Source organism: Eucyclogobius newberryi, unplaced genomic scaffold, assembly GCF_026437365.1.
Source record: "Eucyclogobius newberryi isolate DKJ021-1_F unplaced genomic scaffold, fEucNew1.0.hap1 SCAF_18, whole genome shotgun sequence".
Lineage (NCBI taxonomy): Eukaryota > Metazoa > Chordata > Actinopteri > Gobiiformes > Gobiidae > Eucyclogobius > Eucyclogobius newberryi.
In genome coordinates, this window is record NW_027315812.1 from 29,921,017 (window position 1) to 29,942,180 (window position 21,164).

General features: G+C 42.9%; 1 protein-coding gene across 1 annotated transcript in view; it reads left to right on the forward strand.

Moving 5' to 3' along the window:
* sspo (SCO-spondin) overlaps positions 1–21,164 on the forward strand; it is a 391,282-nt gene that overhangs the window by 143,268 nt on the left and 226,850 nt on the right. The window contains exons 20-24 of the mRNA XM_072450444.1: positions 8,591–8,847; positions 9,696–9,830; positions 9,911–10,113; positions 19,499–19,626; positions 19,703–19,812. Of these exons, the coding sequence (XP_072306545.1) occupies positions 8,591–8,847; positions 9,696–9,830; positions 9,911–10,113; positions 19,499–19,626; positions 19,703–19,812 (833 nt within the window). The remainder of the gene's footprint in view (positions 1–8,590; positions 8,848–9,695; positions 9,831–9,910; positions 10,114–19,498; positions 19,627–19,702; positions 19,813–21,164) is intronic.

Sequence of the window (21,164 nt, forward strand, 5' to 3'; positions counted from 1 at the left end):
CAACGCAGGTAGATACAGAGGTAGATACAGAAGAAAAGAACAGATCACTTATAGGAAGTTTGAAAAACACTTTCAGTAGAAGATCTCCTATAAACAAAAAGTCCCATAGACAAAAACCTCCCATTTCCCAACAAGGGATGGAGGGGAAAAATAGTAAAGATAAAAATAAATAAATACATAAATACCATTGCATGTGATCACGACAGTAATTGAACATGAATATGTGTCACGACGGCACATGGATTGCACATGAATTTCACATTAATTGCACATGAATCACGACAGTAATTGCACATATGACGGAATTGCACATGGTTAGGTCAGTATTGCGAGTGTTCAGGACCCTTTGCTCAGGGCTGTCCGGTCCCTGTATGACCGGAGCAGGAGCTGTGTTCGCATTGCCAGCAGTAAGTCAGACCTGTTCCCAGTGCATGTTGGACTCCACCAGGGCTGCCCTTTGTCACCGGTTCTGTTCATAGTTTTTATGGACAGAATTTCTAGGCACAGTCAGGGGTCGGAGGGTGTCCGGTTTGGAGACCATGGGATCTCATCTCTGCTGTTTGCAGACAATGTTGTCCTGATGGCTCCATCAAACCCGGACCTGCAACATGCACTGGGGCGAAAGGACAAGATCGCGGATACAAGCGGTCGAAATGAGTTTCCTCCGTCGGGTGGCTGGGCGCTCCCTTAGAGATAAGGTGAGGAACTCGGCCACACGGGGGGAGCTCGGAGTAGAGCCGCTGCTCCTCCACGCTGAGAGGAGCCAGCTGAGGTGGCTCGGGCATCTGTTCCGGATGCCTCCTGGGCGCCTCCCTGGGGAGGTGTTCCGGGCATGTCCCACGGGGAAGAGGCTCCGGGGAAGACTCAGGACACGCTGGAGAGACTATGTCTCTCGGCTGGCCTGGGAACGCCTCGGGATCCCCCCGGAGGAAGTGTCTGGGGAGTAGGAAGTCTGGGAGTCCCTGGTTAGACTGCTGCCCTCGCGACCCGGCCCCGGATAAAGCGGAAGAAAATGGATGGATGGATGTCTAATGAATTGGGTCAATGGTCAAACAGGAGGGGAGACCAGGCACAGCCCTGCCCCCCTTTCCAGAGTTATTGGACATGTCCAATGACCATTGACATTACTTCTTGATGTTGGACCATCGTAAAGAGCCCCATTTTAACAAATGTATAATAATTAAATCGTCAATTAGAAATTTGTTTAGCACTTTAAATAAATATGACCAGCTGACAGAATCAAAAGCCTTCTCAGGGTCCAAACTAATTATTATGGCTTTTTTTTGTTGTTTTTGTATATGAGTCACTATGTGTATGGCTCATCTTATGTTCTCTTGTGTTTGTCCTTTGTTAATGAATCCTGATCATTGTGGATCAAGTTGGGGAGTATTTGTTCCATTCTTTTCGACATAATTGAGGTGTATATACTATAGTCCACATCAGAATAGAAATGGGTCTATATGAGGCACAATCCAATTGGTCCTTCCCTTCCTTAGGTATCAGGGACATAATGGCTTCCTTCCAACAAGCAGGAGTCTGAGTTTTCTCAAGTGCCCAATTAATAGTTGCCAAAATGAAATGAGTGAGTGTGTTTTTTAAAGCTTTTATGCCACTATGAGGTGAACCCATCGCTCCCCGGAGACTTTAATCTTCTTGATCTTTTGATTGTGCCCTGTATTTCCAAAACTGTTATTTCAGCTCCTATTTTTTTAGTTTGTTCTTCTGCAGACATAATAGTAAAATTGAGGGTGTCCAGAAAGGAATTTATATTGTCTTCTTTATTGTCTGGAATTGTTTTTTTTATTTTTAATAAAAGCATTTAAATGCTGTTGTCGCATATTTTAAAAATTGTTCTTTCAGCTTGTCGTTTTTCAAGTTTACAAGATAGTAATTTAGAAAATGTTGATCCACTCATAATATCTTAGTTAAGAAAATGCTCTTTACCAAACTATTTCCTGTGAAGTCAGATAATTAATTTCTCTTCTTCTCTTTCCATTTCTTGTAGCATTTCAGGACACCCCTTTTTTCAGATCTTTTAGCTTTTTCTCCCTTTGTTTCTTTCTTTCGGAGGCTATGGCTATAATTTGTCCTCTCGAGACTGCTTTGGAAGCATCCCAAAGGATGGGCGGAGAAAGTTCCCCAGTATCATTTTCCTCCAGATAGGTCTTTATGTTGTACTTATTTTCCTTAAACAAGCGGTCATTAAGCAGGCTGGCATTAAACCTCCACAGTGTGTTTTTAATCAGGGAGGGAAGTCCAATCCTAATGAAGGCTCCCCCCAAAAATCTCCCCAGGCACTCCTGACACCAATCCTCAGAAGGAACTGGATATTTGACTTCTTTAGCTCACCACACCCCCCGCTGCACATCTGCATGTATTTTCCAATTTCACACAAATCCAATCTACCACATTTGCCACATAGATGAGTAACACAAAGTTGATGTACTAAAACAGACAGCCAACGTGGGGCATAAAGTCTGATGTTAAAAACAAGTAAATCATGTCACTATCATCAATTTCTTCAAATGAACAGAAATGTATCACCATGGGACCACAACCCGAAATCCCATACCCCACGTTGGTGGCTCCATCCCTCATGTTGTTTAGTTCACTGTGTTTTGCGTCTTCCTGAGGAGCACCTCTGCTTCTCCTGATGTTCTGAGCAAACGTTTTTTACCTTCAAAAGTCACCAGAAGAGTCGCGGGGAAAGATAACCCATGTATCAGTTTTCTCTTCCTGAGCTCCTCACAGATGTGGTGGAACTTTTGCCGTTGTTGTTGACCTCGTATGGAATATCTGGAGCAAAGAAGCCATGCTTGCCTTTGTACTGGAGGTCTCCTTTAACCCTTGCAGCCTTCAGAACACGTTCCTTCACACGATCGTTAAGAAACCTCATTATCAGGCCTCGTGGTTTATCAGAAGTGGTGATGTGCTCTTTAGATTATGATGGGAGGGATTTCAACTCCTGAGCCATCTAGGAGCTCAAGAATAATCCCTCCAAAAAACGTATGCATACGGTTATAAAAAACGTATGCTGTCCTCCCTCCAAGACCCCCGCAAGCCAAAGGTTAGGACAACGTGATTTTGCCTCCAAATCCAGGAGCTTATTTTTCATATTGTTGTTCTCCGACTCCAGCGTTGCCACTTTGGCCTTACTGCCTGCAGATCATCCGTATTGTCTGAAATATGCTGCTCGACTTCACCCATGCGTACTCCGGTTAATCCCTCTGCTTTCAGCTGAGCGGCTACTGCAGCAGATACAGCCAGGCCCCCGGTAGCTAATAACTCGGCTCTAAGAGACTCCATGGCACGCTGCACTTCGGCCATCTTTAGCCATATCCGATGATTATTTATATTCTCTACCCCTTCCGATGCAAAGAAGTCGCAAGAATCTCCATCTGGGACGTTAGCTTAGTTAGATTGTGATGTTGGCTGTTTTCCAATTGGACCATGGGGCATCAGCTTTGTTTGTTTTGGTCCCGTAGTGTTACCGGATTTTTGCCTTCCTTAGACGGACTTTACTCATCTCTTCTTCTTCCTCTCTGGGATTAGGTGGGTCAAACAGTGATTTTAAAGCTAAATTTTGCAGCAGCGATGTGAAGTTTGTCTACTCAAAGCACCACAATAACTGGAAGTCCCTTATCAAAGCTTTTCGGGTGCGTACCTATATTCCCCTGTACCTATGTTACCCATTTTCTGTTAATGGGGGAACCACGCATTAATTGCTCCACTGCTGCCGAATTTTGCCTTAAAAATCACTGTTTCACCCTCATAATCCCAGAAACGAGGAGCAAGAGATGAGTAAACACTGAAAAGATAAGACAGGTAACGCTTCTGGAACGTGAAATGCAGCATCAAATGCCGTCATTGAGAGTGGGAAGCTGATAAACCATGAGGCCTGATAATCAGGTTCCTTAACCATCATGTGAAGGAACGCATCATATTCCATATGAGGTCCATCAACAATGAGAAAAGATTCGCCACATCTCTGAGGAATAGTTTTTCATTCCCAGCTATTCTTTTGGTGACTTTTGAAGGTTAGAACACAAGCTTAAAACACCAGCAGAGGTAGAGGTGCTCCTCAGGAAGGCACAAAACACAGAGAACAGAACAGCGAAGAGATGAAGCCCCCACTTGTTGATTCTGAAGAGAATGATGATTGTGGTGTTTTATAACATAACATACATACATACATAACATAAAATGAACAATGGCAAAATCAATACAATAATCCCAATGGCATCCTATAAAGACAAAGATGGCAGATGTACTGGTTAAGTGAACAATTAATGTAAAGGCTTTTTTTCCTCAATTGAATGTGTATTGGGAGTAAATGGTCACATTTATATAGCGCTTTTCTACCGTCAAGGTACTCAAAGCGCTTTACATCAAAGAACCAGTCATCCATTCACACACACATTCACACCCCAGACACTGGGGGGCGAGTTGGGTTAAGTGTCTTGCCCAAGGACACAACGGCAGTATTCACAGCTGCGATCGCACCACCAACCAGCGGGCCAGTGGATCTGACCGCTCTAACCGAGTGGGGAGTCAAACCGCCGTCCTTTGGATCAGAAGGCAAGCACTCTACCACTGAGCTACTGCCGCCCTTATGAGTGATATAGGAGTGATATACTAATATTATAGACCTGATTGCAAACGACTGAGGAAACTCTAATCTGTGGTGGTGATTGGAATCTTTGCATTCAACTGGCATCAGATGTGTCAAATTCAAGAAGCAATGGAGGAGCAATAAATAAGATATTCTGAATATTAAAGAAGAATATAGCACTAATGGACATCTGTAGGGAGACAAACCTTTAGCCATTTTTCTTATCCACATACAATCTATTCAAGAATAGATTATTTCTTCATTTTCAATACAGACAGATCTAAAATCACTGCAGCAGATATAGGCTGAATAAATTTAAGTGGCCATACATTACATTACTGTAGACTTGGGGGAAAGATGGAAAAACAACTTTGGAGGTTCAATGCCAGCCTGCTTAATGACCCTTTGTTTGAAGTACCAGTAAACACACGTGGCAGAGCCTTCTTCAGCCGAAGTAGAAAAAGATTCAGTAGTAGTCATATAGACTTTTTTTGTCCATATGACTACAGCTGAATCTTTTTCTACAATGGAACACTCCTGAACGAATGAGGGATTACACCGACTTCTTCAGCCAAAAGCAACATTTGAAAACATTTTCTCTGTGGGCAGTGCCCGGAGGCTTGGGGAAGGCGCAGGGGGAGTGATGGTTCACCTCAGATTGGTAAAAAGCTTTAAAAGAAACACTTCCCTTTGCTTTTAAAATGTTTTAACTGGGCACTTAAAAAAGACCCCTCCAAGTTAGAAAAAAGCCATCATATCTAAAGAAGGGAAGAACAGACTCAACCTCATATATAGACCCTGTTCTGTTCTGAATGTGGACTACTGTATATACACCTCAATTATGTCAGAAACAATGGAACAGATACTCCCAAAAGCAATCCACACTGATCAGACAGGATTTATTAACAGACAACAAACGCAAGATAATATGAGACCATACTTACAGATAAAGAATCTTCTACAAAAACCACAAAACAAAGCCATAATAATTAGGTTGTTGTTTGGTTGGGTTTTGGGGTTTACCTTGTCTGCTCGAATCAAAATGTTGCTGTACTGGTGTGATCCAGAAAATGAAGCTCAATGGAAAAATATTGAGAGTAATGTTGTGCCAGGGGTTCCTGTGCTGGCAGATGATAAATGGTCAGTTGGAGGGGGTGGAAAACTCCTGGGTAAAATCTGTGCTTACAACATAAGGAAGAAGCTACTCAAAACTTACAAGCTAAACAAATATGTTAAAATCTTAAACTGGTTGGCATATGATCAAAGCCCATATTTGAGATTTAAAGTCTGGATAACAAAGGTATAAAGGTATTAGTTAGATTTTTTTTTTTCTGTGAGTACCCTGTTAAAAACAGTATACCGATTGAACAAACTAAAACAGGATATCCAAATATAAGTTACTCAGCAATTCAGATGCCCAAGTATTTGTAAATGGGTACTTGTTCAATCATATTACTATCGAATGTAAGAACAGATACATTTTTCATGGCCTTTTGAAGAACAGCATAATTTTAAATTAACACAATTTTGTTGGATAGTGTGAAAATCCACTTAAATATTTTGTATCTTGTGCAGCAAAAGGCATATAAGATTGCATCATCTGCATACAAGCGGATGCTATTACTTGATAGTAATAGTAATTGTAAATTATAAATTAAAGTGGTCCAAGGATGGACCCCTGAGGAACGCCTTTGTTAAGATAAAACAATTCTGATTGAACGCCCATCCCACTCTGATCTAAGGGCCTCTGCTCAAGCTTGTTGCAGAGTCACTGTTTGATTGTCACAAATAAAAAGTTTCAGGTCTCTGTGAAATGAACTGTCAATGACATGCTCAGTGAATTGGTCACAAAGAAGCAGGTCAGAATTAGGCACACCATCAGGGGCAGTCTGCTTTGCTGGTTCCATGAGAGTCATTAAGGCCAAGGAGAACTCCTGTAAAGTTTCTCCCTCTTCTTGGCGTCGAGCGAAACGCCTGTTGCAAGGTCTCATGACTAGGCACAGCCATAAAGATTCCTGAGGCTATCCAAAATGCAATCAGGATTGTCACGCTCTTCTGGTGGATGAAAATTTACAGTACAATGTTCTTCTCCTCACCCTCCAAATTGTCAAAGTCGACCGCCTGCTCAACAGTAGAGAGATGCCAGGTGCACATACAGGCCTGTGCTTCTTCAAGCCACTCACTTAAGGACAGGCCAGACTTACCATAAACAAAGGGCATTTGCGGTCCTGCATCATCACACACTCTCTGTGGAGGGAGTGTGCATGCCCTGTGACCTGGCTTGACCAGTTGAGGTACCTGAAGTCTGGAAAGCTTCACTAGGGCCTGACTGAGACCATACACCTTCCTGACGAAGACGCTCGTCGTCTGCCTTAAGCTGAGCAAGTTGCTTTCTAAGCTGCTGCATCACCTCCCCATACTGGCCGAGAGCACACTACGATGCAACCTTTGGGTAAGTTATGAAGAAAAAAAAATGTGACTGACCTGAATTAATTTGGCTCCTGAGCAAAATTAGCCAGCACCTAGTGTGCACCCGTGCCCTTGTGCATCATTTTGGAAATGTCATGACATTAACATACATACAAAACACCCTCATAAGCAGTTGTGATTAAATTTGTAATAGTAAAGATATCTAAATGCATTGCGCACTAAACACAAACTTCCTCAAACTGGCTCCTTCTCTGCTGAGTGTGGATCACCTTCTACCTTGTCTCTGAAAACTCTGTACACAAGGTGCAGAGTTTGTGGACACAACCGCACAATGTCGAGTTGTTTTTTTTACAAATCCCAAACTTAACTCACTTTTGGACCCCGTTTTGAACCTTTTTATAAATGAGAGCACTGGGAAAAAAAGCTGCAAAACTGTCCACATATGGAATTTACTTGAATTTATTACAAGAAACCATATGACTCAATGCCACACACATGGAACACTGAATGCTTGGAGATGTACAAACATCAATAGGACTCTAAGAGCCTACATATCAAACTCGATGCCACTATCCAGGATGAAACGTCCAAGATCCACAAGTACATCAAGGACAAGGCCCCAACAGATGACGGGCTCAGTGAATGTCTCCGGCAATGGGGAAAAGAGGATAAGGTGCTGGAGGAGGGACCATCGTGGGAGGACAAACACCTACATGGGATGTACCACCAAACTATAACTGGAGTAGCTGATATCAAGAAATCCAACCAATCGCTAAAGCGGGCTGGACTGAAGGATAGCACTCATCATGGCTGCACAGGAACAGGCCCTAAGCACCAGGGCAATAGACCACACCAGACAAGACCCAAGGTGTAATCCGTGCAAAGAGGACCCTGAGGCAATCCAGCACATAACTGCAGCGTGTAAGATGCTGGCAGGGAAAGCATACATGGTGCGCCATAACCAAGTCGCTGGCATAGTGTACAGGAACTTCTGTGCAGAGTATTGGAAACTCCAAGGTCAAAGTGGGAAACATCCCTAAAGGGTGAGGAAAGAGCCCGCATCCAATGGGACTTTAAGATACAGACTGTCAGACTGGTAATGGAAAACCTAGCTAGTGCACTAGCTGAAATGGGGTCTTAGTTATGGCACTCTGGCACAATTGCCATTGGATTCTGGTTTTAAAAACAACTCCTTTTATAGGTCTTAAGTAAAGTTTACACCAGATACTTTTACTTTAAGTACGAAAAAGGCCCTTTCTTTGGGTTTTGTGTGCCATTTATTTAATGTTATTTATGTTGTTATTGTTGTTGTTCTACTGATTTTAGTTTGTCTATTTTCTCTGGTCTTGTTTTGTTTTACTGTGTTCTTTTGTTATAAATTTATAAATTAAAATTATATAATGATATTTTTGTAATGTATTTATATATAACAAATACTTAAAATGTATATGTATCTGAACTTTACTTAAATACGACACTTTTACTTGTGTACTTACTGTTACTGTCCACCACTGTTGGTAATTCAGTTGAAATTTGCCCCCTATGCAGTGTGTGCCGGCTGCGTCGCTGGCACTGTACCCAGGAAGCCTGCGCTGGGGTGTGTACCGCCATGGGTGACCCACACTACGTGACGTTCGACGGGCGCTCTTACTCATTCCTGGGGAACTGTCAGTATGTTCTAGCCCACGAGAGGAGCGGTGTGTTCAGCGTTACAGCAGAGAATGTGCCTTGTGGAAGCACTGGAGTCACCTGCACCAAGTCTGTGACGCTACGCCTGGGGAACACTGTCATACACCTGCTCCGAGGTAACAGGGACACTGGAAAAAGAACAAGTCAGCAAAGAAACATTTTAGTTTTTTTGTGTTTAGGGAAAATGTGGCTAAATGTATCTTCATTTTAATTATTGCACATGTTTAAATAAAACTAGTTCAACTAGATTAGTCTTTATTTGAAGGGACAATGTACACAGCATGTAAAAAAATGCTTACAATATTGCTAATTATAAATAGTTTCCATATTAAGGAACAAATTATGCAATCCAATTAAACCCAGTCAACACTAAGAAATATTAATCTTGTTTAAGTGAAAGACATTGCAACTCTATCAGCTAAAATTAAACCTTCTTCCAGTTCTCCCAACTAGACTTTTTATGAATGTCTTTGATACTATTGGGTCATGACAAAATGTTTTTGTCACTGTCCTCTTCGGTGTTTCCCAACACATTCAAGCATGCTGTCCCCTAATCAAAAAAATAGCTGGAATTGTATTTTGCTTAATTCACACTTGCTTCAGTATTCCTGGTTACTAACTTGTCTTCTCTGCTCCTTCTCTGAATCTGAAATTTCCCAGGGTTAGATAGAAATCTGAAGGTCTCCTGTTCTGTATGTATTAGCACGCTTAGGGCAAGTTAGCTTTTGTTTTAGATGGCTTGCTAACACAATCCTGATAAGGGAATGCCTTGCTGATAGAAAGTAACGTTTGTTTTTCAGTAGATACATACAGATAAATTACTTTTTAAGTCCTAAAACATGAGATGCCAAAGCAGAGGTACTCAAAAGCATGTTTAAATGCCAATAATATTACTAATAGTAAATCATATTTTATATAATATAATGCAATCCTACTTTATCCTTGCCCTATTTGCTTCAATTAGGCAAAGCGGTGACAGTAAATGGGATGCCGGTGACACTGCCTAAGTCGTACAGCGGCAGTGGTCTGAGCTTAGAGCAGATTGGCCTGTATGTGTCCTTGTCCTCTCGCCAGGGGGTCACGCTGCTGTGGGATGGAGGTAAGACTCATCTTTATCACCTGCACAACAGAGAATCTTCCCTCCTCATATTTCCTCACTGTAACACCTCGCTGCTGCAGGAATGCGAGTATATGTGCGCTTGGCTGCTCACCTCCGGGGCCGAGTGGGAGGTCTGTGCGGTAACTTTGACGGAGACACAGAGAATGACTTCACCACACGGCAGGGCATTGCAGAGTCAACTCCGGAGCTGTTCGGGAACTCATGGAAAGTCAGCCCCTCCTGTCCAGATGTGGCAAACCAGGACCTCAGAGATCCATGCAAAGTGAGTACATAAGAATTACAGTCAGAGTTGAAGGTAACGTGTTAGCTGGTAATGTATTAGAGCAGGGGTCCCCAACCTTTTTGCACCACGGACCGGAATAATGTATGTTTTATTTTCACGGACCAGTGTGCCAGTTTATATCGCGGTCAGGTTAACTTGCTCGGAAGTGGGCGGGGCTTAGGCTTCCATTTGATTCAGCTCGGAAAAGAAGCGTTTGTACATTAATAAGTGTGCCATACCAAAAGATCCAAATTGGAGTAACATAACGTGCAGTTACACGTGTCCTCACTGTTCTTCTGACTGGTGGAAGCTCATCAGATAAATATGGCAAAAATAAGTGCATAAAAATTACAACTCACCACACGCTGAATCAGTAGGAGCCCTGCGCGTGTTTCTGTGCAATGAGAGGGTCCCATCTAGAAGTGATGGGAGACAATGACACCCGCAGTGTGTTTGAATCCAATCTGATCCGTAGTTTTGTCTTGTTGCCGTCACGTCACGGGAAGTAGCGCTCAAACTCTTATAAAAGTAAAAACAGGTGATCGCGTAGCAGTTGGAGAATTCTGGCTCAGGTGACGTGTCCTCCAAAATCCCTGCTGGCTCCTCGTTTGCTCCTCACTTGGCCTTTTCCCCTTTGCAAAAATGCTCTCCAAAGACTTTTGTTTTTCACTCATTTTCACGAGCTTTTGAGTCTACTTTTGAGCAGCGTGTTTGATGCGACGCATCCGTGATGATGTATCACGTATAATGCACGTATCAGTTATGTTATCACGCAGGACAAGAGCAGAGATATAATATACTTACCATTATATTTAATGGATTTCATCGGCGATTTCCTATAAGGCTTTTCTTTATATACTAGATTTACTATATCCACAGACGAGCGTGTCATGAGGGACAGGCCAAAGTTACGTCAGAGAAGATGCTGTCACTGATAGATTATTTCCAGATTTTGTGCGGCCCGGTAGCAAACGCGTTGCTGACCGGTAGTTGGGGACCCCTGTATTAGAGTACTCAAATTATTTTTTTTAGAGTAATGTGGAACGTAATTCGTTAGTTTTGTGCACCCATGTAATCTAGTACTAGTTACTTTTTCAAATCAGTAACACCTTAGTTTTGGTTAGGTCATCATCTCTATACCAGTTTCATCTCCGCACTCCCAGAGCCAGGTTTCACAGCTGCTGCATCAATAACTTATTTCGGCATGTTATGGGCATACATATTGTGCAACTAGTGACTAGGGATTATTGTCCTCACACCAGAGAGAAATAAACTTTCAGATGCACGTTTTGAAAAATCCTTCTTTGTTATAACCACTTTCGTAGCTGTGGAGTAAATGTAGTGTAACAGCGTCTGTTGTGCGTCGGTGCCCTTACCAATCCACTAATTTTATTTTAGCAATGTTTTACATTGCTTGAAGACAGGCCTACATGTGCTTATTGTATGGCATTATATTGTGGTAATCTATCCACATAACCACGGAAAATGGTAATTTGTTAAATTAGAAACTTTAGCAGGGCATACATACTGAAATCAAAAGCTATTTCAATAAAAAATATCTTAACTGGTCGAGTTACATTTTAACATAGGACCCCTTATTTGATAGGACCTTCACAATTCTTGCATCCATTGAACTTGTGAGTTTGTGGAGAGTTTCTGCTTGAATTGTTTTTGCATTGTTTTTTTGTTTCTCTTCTTTTATGACCACCGCCAATGATTCAGAGGTGTTCTTTGCAGCTTGAGATGATGCATTGTCATGCATGAAGATGATTTTGTACGGACAGCACGGTTCTGCTTTTTGTACCATGGAAGAAAGTGGTCAGTCAGAAACTCCACATACTTTACAGAGGTCATTTTCACACCTTCAGGAACCCTAAAGGGCCCGACCAGATCTCCCCCCATGATTCTGGAAAATATGACTCCGCCACCTCCCTGCTAAAGTTGTAACCTTGTTGGGACATGGTGGCCATCCACCTCTCCATCCATCTGGACCATCCAGGGTTGCACGGCACTCATCTGTGATCAAGGCTGTTTGAACATTAGTCTTCATGTACATCTGGGCCCATTGGAGCCATTTCTGCTTGTGAGCATTGGTTAAGGGTGGCCAAAGAGAAGGTGTATGCATAACTGCAAGCCTCTGGAGGATCCTACACCTTGATGTTCGCGGGACTCCAGAAGCACCAGCAACTTCAAATGACCGTTTGCGCAAACACGGAAAACACAAGATTGATAACGCTACGGAAACCAAACAAACAAAGCTGGCGGTCCACGGCTCTGGTGGAAAATAGCCCGCCTCACAAGCTAACGAGGCTAACATGGCTAACAAGCCCAACACAGCTTTCAACTCCCCGCCAGTAAACAAGAGTGCATCTCCGACGTAAGGTCTCCAAGCTCGCCCTTGTCCGTAGGGAGATCACTTTACACCAACTGGCCGTTATGCATGAAATTAAAAGTGAATTACAGCGTAATATGGCATCAGTGAGAGACGAAATGGTAAATAAAATTGTAACACTGTCACATTTATGTTGCGTTTTCTACCTTCAAGGCACTCAAAGCGCTTTGAATCAAGGAACCAGTCACCCATTCACACACTAGTGTGCGCAGATACACAAATGAGAGCAGCACTTGGCGTGGCCCGATTTGCCCAGATGGAATCTGACATAAGGAGCTGAAAACAGCTGATGAGCGGATGGAGCACATATAGGTGAGGCTAAGCAGCATATTTCAAATAATACAGATGAGTTGCTGAAGGAGGAAGCGAGTTGAGGAAGCAGCACTGCAGAAGGAGGTCAAGAAAGATCCTGCAGATCTCGCAAGAACAATATCAGATTTACAGGGCTACCAGAAGGAAAAGAGGGTGATAATAATTGTTTTCTCTTTTCTGAGAAGGTCATCCCTGAGCTAATTTCGGGGTCAGGAGTTGCTGTCCCTTCCCATTACAATAGTAAGAACCCATCGCCTGGGCCAAAAAGACAAGCAGCTGATAAACCACGAGGCCTGAATATGAGGTTTCTTAACCACCATGTGAAGGAACGGGTCCAGTGCAAAGGCTGTGTTCTTCATCCCGGATATTCCAGAGGAGATTTGTCAGCAACAAGAAATGGTTCGCCACATCTGTGAGGAATTCAAGAAGAGGAAATTAAGAAATGGATTTTCTTACCCAGCGACTCTTCTGGTGACTTTTTAAAGTAAAAAGCACATGCTCAGAACACTAGAAGATGCAGAGGTGCTCCTAAGGAAGACGCAAAACACAGTGAACTAAACAACAAACGTCTTTGTTCCACAAAGACGTTTAGCAACAAACACTACTGCTATGGAATGTATAAAAGTGATTTTCGCTACGCCGATAGACCTGAAATAGAGGGCGTTTGGTTCATAACTTTCCTGAAGCCGACGACCGCGGCTCCAGACGCAGGCAGCGGTGAGTGACAACCTGCGTCCCCGGGGTTTGCTTACTTACACGGGCAGAACGCGTCCCCTCAGCGACGCTCTTCGGAGAGTGGTCAAAGGCTCTTGTGTCCATGTCTTTACCGGGAAATTTAGACCCGGAGAGCGCGGGGAAGGGGGCGCGTTCTGCCCGTGAAAGTGAGCAAACCCCGGGGATGCAGATTGTCACTCACCGCTGCCTGCGGCTGGAGCTCCGGAATATAAGTTTACCGTGTTCCGCAAACGGTGTAGAATTAACATCAGTTTTATGCAGTAAACCCTTACAAATGCCATGTCGTAATGTTCAAAAATCGGACTTGTGAACCGAGGAGAGAGAGTCTAGATGTTCGGCCTTCTTTCTGCTAATACAACGCGCTCTGCACCATAAACATCGCTTCAACTAGTTCAGAATGGTCCTCTACTTTATGCTGTTTCAGCTTCGCTCTTGGGACGTCATCTTTCGTAAATTTGATTGAGATTAGCTGTCGTAGTCGCTGTTGTTCTGCCATTTTCCCATGTTATTTCCCTGACGGCCTGAGCGGGCTTGCATGTTCATCCGGGACTTTTGTAGTACTCATTAATATTCTGATGTCATGCCCGTGTTGATCTATTCAAAGTGCTTCACACAACAGGAAAATGCATTAAAATCACAAAGACATCATATGAATCATAAAAACAGTTCAAAACATAAAAGAGAAGAATGCAAAGAAAATCATTTCAGTCATATGCACAGCTGAACAAAACAGATTTTAGCTTAGATTTGAACATTGCTAGAGTGGAGGCCTGTCTCACATCTTCAGGAAAACTATGTAGGGTATTCTTACCCGTTTCCTCCTCACACATTTATACCAAGATGTAATGTATATTCTCTGGGACTAGCCATTACGTTGTGGACAACATATGTAGGATTTTAGGTAGTTAATGTTCATATTTATATTTAAAAGGGGCACCACCTGAATCTTGTTCAGCAAAACATTAATACCTACTTCACTAGCAAGGACCACGCCACAACAATGGAATATGAAAGAATGTTTATTGATAATAGAGATGATGGAGCAATGATGGATGGATGATGGAGCGATGATGGAGCGATGAGAGTTGGCTGGATAGAGACTCAGGATGGGGGCTCTGTGTTGGGTAATCAGCCCAGCCGATTCAGACCCCTCCTCCATAGATGGTGATGTGTTAAGGTGAAGATGATAGAGACATGGGGTGGGAGGATGGGGTCGAGAGAGCAGAGACGACAAAAGATGCTGTGGATAGGCCTTATATGTAGGGCTTCTGGGGTGGTGGAGTTGCCTTGCTCCGGAGTGGAGAGAAAGGTTGGGGAGAGAGAAATACTTGCATGGATGTAGGAGTTGGCGAGCTGCGGATAGTAATGAGGTCAATATGAGCGATGAATGAGAGAACTTAATTGAGAGCTGAATGAGATTGAGAATGATTAGCTTGATTAGCAACTGTCAGAATAGTGTAGTATAGTAAGCATGAGCAGAGAGAAAAAACATAGACTAGCTTAAAGGAATAATAGAGGATTTTGCGCCGATTTGAGAACTCAAGCGACTGTTGAAAAGTGCGCATGGGCGCACTCACCCCCTTGCGGAAGCACAGAACAGTCCCGCTGCTGCCATGGATCTATTGGCTGCCACATGTGCGTTTGTTTATTAGCAACGGATCGCATTGCATGTCTTGTCTCCGCAGATTTCCGTCTCTTCTGAGCCAGCTCGAACACAGTCTTTCTCTGTTGTCATTTTGTACTGTACACTGGAGGATCTCGCTAAACACACGCCGGCATAACAACCACGATTGCGCAGCTAGGGAAATGTGCTGCTATAATGGGGACGAGCCAGAACGAGGCTGCAGGTGTGCAGTAGGTGCGTCCTATGATTGACATGTGAATGAACTACTCGGCTGTCCACGCCAGACTCAGATTTGGCGCCAAAAAATCCTCCATAATTCCTTTAACCTGTTACCATCCACCTATTTCGCCCTGTCCACAATGGTTGGACTTACCCAAATGGCATTGCTTATTAAAAGAGGATCTTACAGCCCACATGCAAGTGTGATGTATCATTAGAAAGCTTAGGCCTTCTAGTTTCTGCAGATGTGCACATGTGCAACACTGTCAGGGCTTCAGAACCTACACTACAGAAGCCCAAACATAAACAAAACATCCTTTTTTTCGTCTCGCCTGAATATTGTCAATTTGTAATGGTCCTGAGCATGACATACTTCATTTTGTGCTTATGCAGTTCACTGTACATGCTGTTTATCTTGTTGACAACAACTGTGTAAAGTTTCAGATCTCTAGGAACAGGCATTTTGGTGCTGTTGACCTTTTTGTATCAAAAAGTATATTCGGAACAAGTGATCCAAATATGTGCCAAGTGTTCCAAACTGTTCTATTACTATTCATTTTAGCTCCTCTATGATCATAAAACATACATTTTGATGTTTTGTAGGCCAAGGCTAATATCATTATCGTTTATAACTGCTAAAAACAATCTATGTGAAAATGTGTAAATATGAGTTTACCCATAAATTTCCCATATAGAGGTGAAAAAAAAAAAAGTAATAATATTTTATTTTTATATTGATATAATAATACATATATCGAACAAAATGTGCATGCAAAAGGCTAATAAAATCAGAAAACGTTATGCGTAAAATCTAGCCGCCTCCTGCGCAAAAATCTAGGCTCTGACAGCCTTACGCACGAGGATACAGATGATTCTGTGCGAATAAACCCTAAGTCCCGCCCACCATTCTAAAGCTATTCTTATTGGCTAGAATAATATGTCAATTAAAGTCGGCTACGTCGCTAGCATGCATCGCTATCTTGATGTCAACAACAAACCATGTGCGTCGAAAGCGGCGCATTTTTTTTCCTCTGGAGGCTCTAGAAAACAAACCCGTCGACATAAATTGTGGATGGTCTCATTCTGTAGGTAACAGTCTGAAGAAAAGATCGATACCAGACAACATCTTATCATTCAAACAGGTCATTTGTTATGGGCGGAGAAATGCGCCGGACGAGCCTTAATCCTGACCATCGTCAAAGAAGAAAACTTTGTTTACTTGACAATATCGCGAAATCGGATAACTTCAGGAAAAATACAAGAGGATATTGTTGTTCAATGGTTCCTTACGGACAGACTGAGTACAAGGATGTACAGAATTAAAGCCGTTTCGTCCATCATAAACAGCAAACAGGTAGGACATGCGTTTGTAAAAGTTGAGACTTTCTCACAAACTATGGGTAATTGCTTCTTGGGGCATATTATTCAATGTAAATCAATGAGATATTCGTTTTGTTGAGAAAATAACCTTTAAAATGATGTATGGCTTGCTGGTATTGACCACAGAAATAAAAGTGATGATGTAAGAGAATATTTGAGATGTGAAAAATGCGCGCCGGCGCGCAGGTGGATGGTAACAGGTTTCCAGAATGATAATGAATGGTAAAGAGCCAGCGCATTGAAGATGGTACGCCGACTCGCTAGTGAGCGTGTCGGCGGTCGCCTAATCCTAATCCTAACTGTTCTGTGAAGGGGTCGGTGGGGTGTTCAGGTGCGTGACTGGCATTTTCAGTCATTCGTCCGTCATCTGAACCCTGGGCTGTTGATGACTGAAACGGTTTGTATCAGCATTTCGTCTCGATCCGTCAGATCAATGCAGCAGACATCATCTGCATCCGAAGGTAGCACTGAGTACAGCGCGACCGCTTGTGAAGGTTTAGTGTAAAACACCCTAGCGCTGCTATTCCCTAGTAGTGTCGAAGGGAGTTTTCCAATCATAGGGATCCTAAGTTCAAAGTCGTGGAATCTTGTGTCGATTAGCCAACCCAAGGACGTGTTCTTGGGTTGAGTGAATGGGCTACTCCCATTCACTCATTGTTGACTATTTCTGTCATAGCAGGAGTAAGTATGCATGATCCATGCCTTCGGCATGGGCTAGTTCACTGTACTTGCCAGGGGCGACGGGGCAGTTGCCTTCGGCAGCGTTGCGGGAGCAATAGGCCGCAAGCGGCATCCAACGGCCCTCGCGGGCCGCCGGCCTTCCGACTGCGCTTTCGACTTGATAAAGATGGCGCCCTTATTGTGTTGAATTAAAAAAGAACTTGACAGACGGAGACACATTGGACATGGCCAATCCAGTGCAAATCAACACAAGTATCAGTCAAATTTGCTGCGCCGCCGCACAGAGACCGTAGCACTTAGAATATAAATATGGATAACTTTTGATGCCCCGCTTGTGTAGATGATATTTCCCAAAGTAAAGCTTGATTGGGCTATTGCCCACGGAGGAGTTTGTTAAAGTGTGAAGCATAAATTTGAACATTTCAAAGATTTGGCGTTTTCCCATTTGTGACAGTATATTTGCAGCTCCACGGCACAGAGACCGTAGCACTTAAAATCAAAATATGGATAAGTTTTGATGCCCCGCTTGTGTAGATGATTTTCCCCAAATATGAGCTTGTTCGGGCAATCACCCTAGGAGGAGTTCGTTAAAGTGTGAAGCGTAAAAATGTGGTTATTTTAGAGATTTCGCTGTTTTCCCATTTCTGACATATATTTGCGGGTCTGCCACACAGAGACTGTAGCACTTAGAATTAAAATATGGATAAGTTTTGATGCCTCGCTTGTGTAGATGATATTCCCCAAATATGAACTTGATCGGACAATCGCCCTAGGAGGAGTTCATTAAAGTGTGAAGCGTAAAAATGTGGTGATTTGAGCGATTCTGAGATTTTCCCATAAGGATAACATGGGATGTTTCTGTCATCGCTACGGTTACGCCGTACAAAAAATATGTCTTTTCGTACTCGGTCGGTCGCGGGACGGTCCTGTACTGTTAGTCAAGTTTCTTACCTGGAGTCTGAGATTGTCTAGCTCAGACTCTGCCTTTTCTTTCGCCTGATTGGACTCCCTAAGCGCGCACTTGGCGTTGTCCAGATCAGGTCCTAAGGAGGAAAGCTCCTTTTGGCGGTTGGCAAGTTCCCGTTTCTCGGAGACTGGAGATTTCTTCATCCTTTGCTCAATCGGGTTCGGGCTCTGATGTGGCGTCGAGGGCGGCGACGCTTTTTGTTAGCTCTGCGATTTGCTCTTCGGCTCTTGCAAGCTCAAGTCTAAGGTGGGCGGTGTTATTTCTCTCTTGTTCTAAAGCTGCCTTTCTGGCTCTCAACTTTTTGCACACAAGTCCAAGAAGGTCCCAGGTCCTTTCCTGTAAGAGACGTAAACCGATGGCGACACAACTCGCCCATTGTGCCATGCCTTTGTCCTTTGGAGCTTCGCAAATTCTTATCAACTCTGTGAGGTTGATATTAAGCGACTTGTTGGATGCAAACACAATCCTTTCCCAGAATCCTGGTGTTACATATCTTGTGTATATCCCCCATTTCACACTGTCTAATAAAGCCTACGGGTTAAAAAAGAAAACTCTACAATGATCAAAAGAAAAAGGAAGGTGGGGTTTATCAGGCCTGAAAAAATACTGTATTTCAGCTCAAATCATAGCGTGGCTGTATTGGTCTCATCCATAATATGAAGCTCAATGGGTGCCGTGGGTCCCTGTCCCTGTCCCTGTCCCTGCCTTACTGGGATAGTCTGAATCAAAATGTGCAGATTTCCAAAATCTTGCCCTCATACTTTAACAAAATATTCCAAGGGTTTTTATCTGACGGTCACAAAATGAGGCAGCATTATCAGGATGCATCTGGAATCAACAGGGTGGGTTATTTCAAACTTCTAATTAAGGCGCAATTTAAAAAGCACTAACATTTTACATCATCGGATTTACCTAGTGAATATAGATTAGATCTTTCTAATGTAATGCCACACTGAGGAACAAACAGACAAAGGAATAATATTTCCAGCGAGACAAGCAGGTGCTGGACCCTCCAACAGAAAAGTGAAATGCATTTTTAAATGTAACATCTCCTAATCCATCCCTGTTGCTTTAGCTGAACCCTCACAGAATGACCTGGGCCAGGAAAAGGTGCTCTGTGCTGACCCAAGAGCGGTTCTCTCGCTGCCATCTTGAGGTGCCCTTCCAGCAGTATTATGAGTGGTGTGTGTTCGACACCTGTGGGTGAGTGGCCTGTCCATGCTCCTGGCTCTGTGCTCAAACACCACCTCTGTGCTGTAGGTGTTCTTTTCTCTCATAGATGTGACTCGGGAGGCGACTGCGAGTGTCTGTGCACGGCTCTGGCGGCGTACGCAGAGGAGTGTAACCGCAGAGGAGTCTACATACGCTGGAGGTCTCAGGAGATCTGCCGTAAGACCACCGCACAGACTGACATAAACTAATGAGTGAGGTGCATTGAATTGAAAAATACCACCACCCGCACAGACTGTAGTTTATTTTGTTGTATCATTACTGTAATGTCTGTACAAATAATATTATTTGCAGAGAAATACAGTATTGTAGAAAAAGGTTCAGTTGTAGTCCTCTGGACTCAGTTTAGAAAAAACTAGATGTTTTGACTCTCATCCAAGAGTCATTGTCAATAAGTGAATTTTGGCCGGGAACTCAGATATTTATTCTATTCTGTGGTATGTCCCGCCCATCGGGTGGGCCCTTCTGAAGTAGAAAAAATTGTTTTGTTTCAACAGAAACTTACACCTCTTTGTTTTCTAACGAGCTAGCCTCTTGTTTACTATCAGCCCTTTAATGGGCTACTAGTCTCCCTTCTGTTTTTGTGTGTCCCTGGCTCACTCACCCTGAGTACCTGATTAGCATCCAAATGCCCTGGACGTCTACCTCTCCAGGGGTTCAAAATTCCATTATAGACTACAGGCAGATTGAATCTTAACCCTCCATTCCTGTTTAAATAAGGTATTTCTTTTTTAGCAAAAACAAAAGGGAGACTAATAGCCCATTAAAGGGCTATTAGTCAGTAATTAGTAAATTGACAATGACTCTTAGTAATTAGTAAATTGACAATGACTCTTGGATGAGAGTCGAAACGTCCAGATGACAACAACTGAACCTTTTTCTACAATGGAACATTCCTGGACAAATGAGGGACATTTAGATTTACTTTCCTTAAAACTACTATATAAATATAGTAGTTTTAAGGAAAGTAAATCTAAATGTTGGATGGAGATATCAGACCATTTAAACCTGATCTGAGTAATATATCGGTAATGTAAATGGTCACATTTATATAGCGCTTTATACCTACTATCTACTAGCGGCAGTATTCACATGAGGCAGCTGCGATCGCACCGCCAACCTGCGGGCCAGTGGATCTGACCGAGCGGGGAGTCGAACCGCCGACTTTTAGATCAGAAGACGAGCACTCTACCACTGAGCTACTGCCGCCCAATGTCCCAATGAACAATCAGAAATGTCTTTCTGATTGTTCACACCTCTGTATAGAAAAATACACTGTGCTGCCCGGTGGTCATCTAAAAAATCTAAAAAAAAGAAAAATACAGCAAAAACTTTTATAGCCACTACAAACATGATTTTAAGTGACATGCATGCTCAAACTCAGACTACCGGTATTATCGGAATAAAAAGATTATTATCAGATTATCAGATTATTATCATATTTATTGGAGTTAAAAAATAATTAAAATAATACTAGACTGCTAATCATCTTAATTACTCACATCAAAATG